Below are 4,692 nucleotides of genomic sequence, written 5' to 3'. Positions count from 1 at the left end.
CACCAGAGATCTTAAAGCGGGAAATGCAGAAAGCATTAGTGGACAGCGAAGGCGTAATCTGTCAAATGGATGATATTCTGGTTTATGGTGCTAGCCAACAAGAGCATGACAAAAGAGTAGAAGCCGTCCTGCAGAAGCTGAAATTAGCTAGAATTACCTTAAACAGTGACAAATGCCAATTTAACACACCTGAGGTGGTCTTTCTGGGCCATGTTGTTTCTAAAGAGGGCATTAAAGCAGACTCGGAGAAAACTGAAGCAGTGCGAAGTTTTAAGGCACCTACCAACAAGAAAGAGTTAAGGCGGTTTTTCGGAGTCCTGAATTACCTCGGAAAATTTTTTCCTACATTGTCTCGAGGAATGCACAATCTACGGCAATTGCTACAGAAAGACAAGGAATGGGTCTGGGAAAGTGCGCAAGCTAATGAGTTCGATCAGTTGAGACAGACGATCTCCAAGGCACCCATGTTAACACCTTTCTGTTTGGAGGCACCAACAAGACTGAGTACAGATGCTTCTTCATATGGGCTTGGAGCCGCTGTCCTACAGCTGGTCAATGGGGAGTGGCGACCGGTGGCATATGCATCGCGCAGTCTCACTGCAGCAGAGCAAAGATATGCTCAAATAGAGAAGGAAGCACTCGCAATCTGTTGGGGATGTGAGAAGTTCCATTACTATTTGGCGGGTCGTGAGTTTGAGATAGAAACAGATCACAAGCCACTCATATCAATCCTCGGAGACAAGAAACTATCCAAGCTGCCATTACGTGTTCAGAGGTTTAGACTCCGAATGATGGCTTACAGCTACAAAATTATGTATACACCAGGGGCAAAGCTAGTTTTGGTAGATGCGCTGTCTAGGTCTCCATTGAGTGTACCTGAAGTTGAGGGGGGACGCAGATTTGGTTGAATCTCTTGTGTGTGAGTTGGTTGACTCACTGGCTATATCTCCTAATCGACTTGAAAGGATTAAGGCATCTCTTCTGGAGGATGCTGCGGGGATGAGATTGTTGAAATACATTGCAGAAGGCTGGCCGCAATACAAGGATGTAGACCCGACTGTGCGCAGCTTTTACACTTTCAAGGATTTCCTCTCAGTAGTACAGGGGATTGTGTTTTACAACAGCAGGGTGTTCATCCCAGAGCTGGAAAGACAGTCAGTACTAGCCTCAGTGCACAAGGGCCATCAGGGGGAAACGAAGTGTATACGTCGGGCTGTGGAACTAGTCTGGTGGCCAGGAATGACCACTGAGATCCGGGAACTGGTTAAAACGTGTCCTGAGTGTGCCGAGTTCCGTAGACGGCCCAGAGAACCGCTGATGTGCGCAGAACTGCCTGAGAGACCATGGTGGAGGTTAGCTGTGGACATAATGGAGAAAGAGTCTCGGTCATACTTGGTAGTAGTGGACTACTTCAGCAGATTTATCACAGTGCATGAGTTGGTTGACTCAACCTCGTCAGAAGTCATCGTTAAAATTCTCCAAAAGTTGTTCTGTCTGATTGGAGTACCAAATTCGGTTATGAGTGACAACAGTCCACAGTTTAGTTCTGAGAGTTTCAAAAGGTTCATGAGAAAGTGGGACATACAGCATGTCACAAGTTCACCTAGGTACCCTCAAAGTAACGGTAAGGCTGAGCGGGCGGTACAAACTGTAAAAGCTCTGATGAACAAGAATGTCAGTCTTGATGCGGCACTCTGTTCCTATCGAGACACACCATTAGCCAATGGCTACTCCCCTGCACAACTGTTGTTCGGAAGAGGGCTAAATTCGATGGGATTTTTGAATGGCCGCAAGATCGACTATGTGAGGCTACTGGAGACAGAAGTTGCAACGGAACTACCAAATGTATCAGTATAATCGAAGGTACAGGACTAAGGCACAAGAATCAGTCCCAATTGGACAAGATGTAGCCATACAAGACCCAGGTAAAGAGCCAGTGAGGGCAAGAGTTCTGGCAGCACAGGGGCGTGAGGTTGTAGCCATAGGACAATCACAAAGGCTGTGGAGGCGAAATCGGCACTTAACCAGACCTTGTAGGGATTCAGAAGCATCGGTTCCAGGTGTGGTAGCACCTCGTGGTGAAAACTCAAGTCCACAGTCAGAGTCAGGTGTGGTTGCACCAGCGGTTCAAGCTGAGTTCAGCACAGGGGTGGATGTAGAGGTACCAGCGGTACCCGACTCTAGACAGGTGCCGACAATTGCTGAACCGGAGCCATTGACGGGTCATGACAGTGGTACAACGGAGAGATGGTCAGAAGAGAGTCAACGAAGATTTGAGGTTCAACCCTGTGACCGTCGTGCCTCACCAACAGTGACCAGGAGGGTGACAACCAGAAGTGGCCGGGTAAGTAGGGCACCTAAAAGACTGAATATATAACTTTTGTGTGTGGTTTTTTTAGCATGAGAAATAGAGGTTATTATCGCTTTCGGCTTAGGTTTTTGAAGGATGGCCTTCACCCAACCCGAGAAATTGTGAGGCAGTGGGTGAGGGAGCTTAGGGAAGTCGTGATGCTGAATAATGCTAAATGGAGTGGTCTCCATTAGATTTTAATTATATTGCTGATAGGACAGCTAATTAGTTAAATGTACCAAGAAAGACCTTTTGTTTTTCCTTCAGTTTCATGAGAGTGACAGCTCATAAATGATGAAAAAAAATATACTAATAATGTAACTCCATGCACTACTCAACTCGTGATACTGCACCCGTGTTTGGATTGTCGGTTTTAGGTGTGGTTGCACCTTCACTAACACTGGATTGGAAAAGAGCTTAAGAGGGAGGTGTGGTAGTCCCGGAAGTGTGACGCAGCGGGGGACGATTCAAGACGCTCCAGCTCGCTCTCTCTGATCTGCTAGCGACCGAGAAGGACGTGCCTTGACCGACGCTCCGGCTACAATCAGCTATACTGCAACGCACTACCAGGTATAGTACACTTTCAAGTATGTGTTTAGTGAAATAAATTTGTATAAGTTAGATTCAGTGTTTATGTTACACGCTTGTCTCGAAAATAAGAACTCTCCACGTAGTACATTGTAATGTTGCTATGTGTGGTTGTGGAGAAGTGTTATGCATAACTAATCCGAATTCACACACAACATCAGTGTTGAACTTGCTTGTCATATTATTCTATTTGACTATGTTTAGTTTGTGCACTTTTGCTTAGCTTGTGAGAACTAATTTGATTATTACTGGTTCAGGTACAAGTGAAGGTGTTAAGCTATTATAAGCAATACTGATATTTACCAGTAAAAGTTACTTCTTTATTCTATAAGTCAAACAATTGAAATACGCAACTAACCAAATTCTAAACAATAATATTAATGACAAAAGGTTAAAATAGCTAATGAACGTTACATCCTTACTCGAACGGTCGTCCGTGTTTGCTTGGCTCGGTCCATGCAGCTGCGAGTTTCGATAGTCAGACGAGAGTCTTGGCAGTCCTTATATGAAGAAAGGTAGGTAGTTGAGATAGTGGTGTAGAAGAGGCTCAGCTGATGAAGGAAAACGAGGCTCCATAGGCAGAAGAGAGAGAGCAGCTCCTCAGCAGGCAGAGGGGAGAGCGTCCAAGGAGGTCTTCAGGAAGAGAGAAAGATGGAGTTAGAGATGGAGATAGAGATGCTGAGTCATTGGAGCTGTTCTCTTTTATAGATGTCTGGCATGTGGAATGGTTAGCCTGTGGGTGTAGGTTGAGTAGTAAGGTTCAATGCTTTCTGTCAGGCGTATGAAGATATACTATTTGCGTAAGTTTTCAGTTAGTGCACGTGATGTCGGCGTGTAGGGTGGAGCTCGTGACTTACTCCTGGTATCTAGGTCATGTTTGACAGGAGTGGCAGATCTGTATGTAACTCATTTAACTCGTCTCTAATGTTTCTCTGGTGGCTTTTTGATGATGGTGGTTGGTAGGTTTAATTGCTTCGACTTCCTTTTGACATGTTCTCCATCTGGTGTTGACGCAGTTTCTATGATTGATTTCTTCCAATTCTGAAGTTCATAATTTTCTTTTGACGTTTCCAATTATTGAATCATTTGATTAATTTTAGGCGTCCTGCTGCTTGTAGGTAGTATATGCTTATCCTGTGGTTTGGCTACATTCCCTGTTGGTATCTTGTTTTCGCAGTATCTCCATACAACAATGTTATATTTTGTAAATTAGACATTAGCAAAGAAATGAGGGTTAAAGAGTATGCACTAAGAAAAGAGGTTCGTGCACTGAGAGTTCAAAACTCTGATGTTGAATCCAGTATTAGAAACAATATAATTCAAACAAAAAATGAAAAGGGGAATGGGTTGCAGCCAGGTCTGCCAACCCTGGAGTGGGGAAAAGAGTGAGAGTCTATTTTGAGGGCAATGAAAACGCGAGGATTTGATAAGTGGGGTAAATTTTCATAGCGTATAAAAACACCACAGCAAAAGATAATATAACTCTATATGGCTAATTGAAGATTGGGAGCAAAAAAACAGGTTTTCTTGGGTAAAAGGGGCAATTGCGTGACACAGGCATTTGATGCGTGAGGCATGGGGCAATTGCATGTTTCTCACGCCCAATGCGTGAGAGTTGGCAGGCCTGGTTGCAGCCACGGGTACTCTGATCGTTGCGAAAGGCGATGGTGAGAAGAAGACGATGGGGAGTATTTAAAAAAAGGCAATGCTAAGCCCTTTTATAAACACATTAAACAAACTGAAAAATCGAAAAA

General features: G+C 44.4%; 1 protein-coding gene across 1 annotated transcript; it reads left to right on the top strand.

The window, feature by feature from the left end:
• Positions 1-999: 999 nt before the first annotated feature.
• Positions 1,000-4,327, top strand: LOC137407829 (uncharacterized). Its single transcript, XM_068094208.1, has 4 exons — positions 1,000-1,748; positions 1,864-2,344; positions 3,517-3,673; positions 4,116-4,327. The coding sequence occupies exons 1-4, from the start codon at positions 1,000-1,002 to the stop codon at positions 4,325-4,327; spliced, it is 1,599 nt and encodes a 532-aa protein (XP_067950309.1).
• Positions 4,328-4,692: the final 365 nt, after the last annotated feature.

The sequence above is a fragment of the Watersipora subatra genome, chromosome 11 (genome assembly GCF_963576615.1).
Source record: "Watersipora subatra chromosome 11, tzWatSuba1.1, whole genome shotgun sequence".
Taxonomy (NCBI): domain Eukaryota; kingdom Metazoa; phylum Bryozoa; class Gymnolaemata; order Cheilostomatida; family Watersiporidae; genus Watersipora; species Watersipora subatra.
This window is presented reverse-complemented; position numbering and strand designations above follow the sequence as displayed.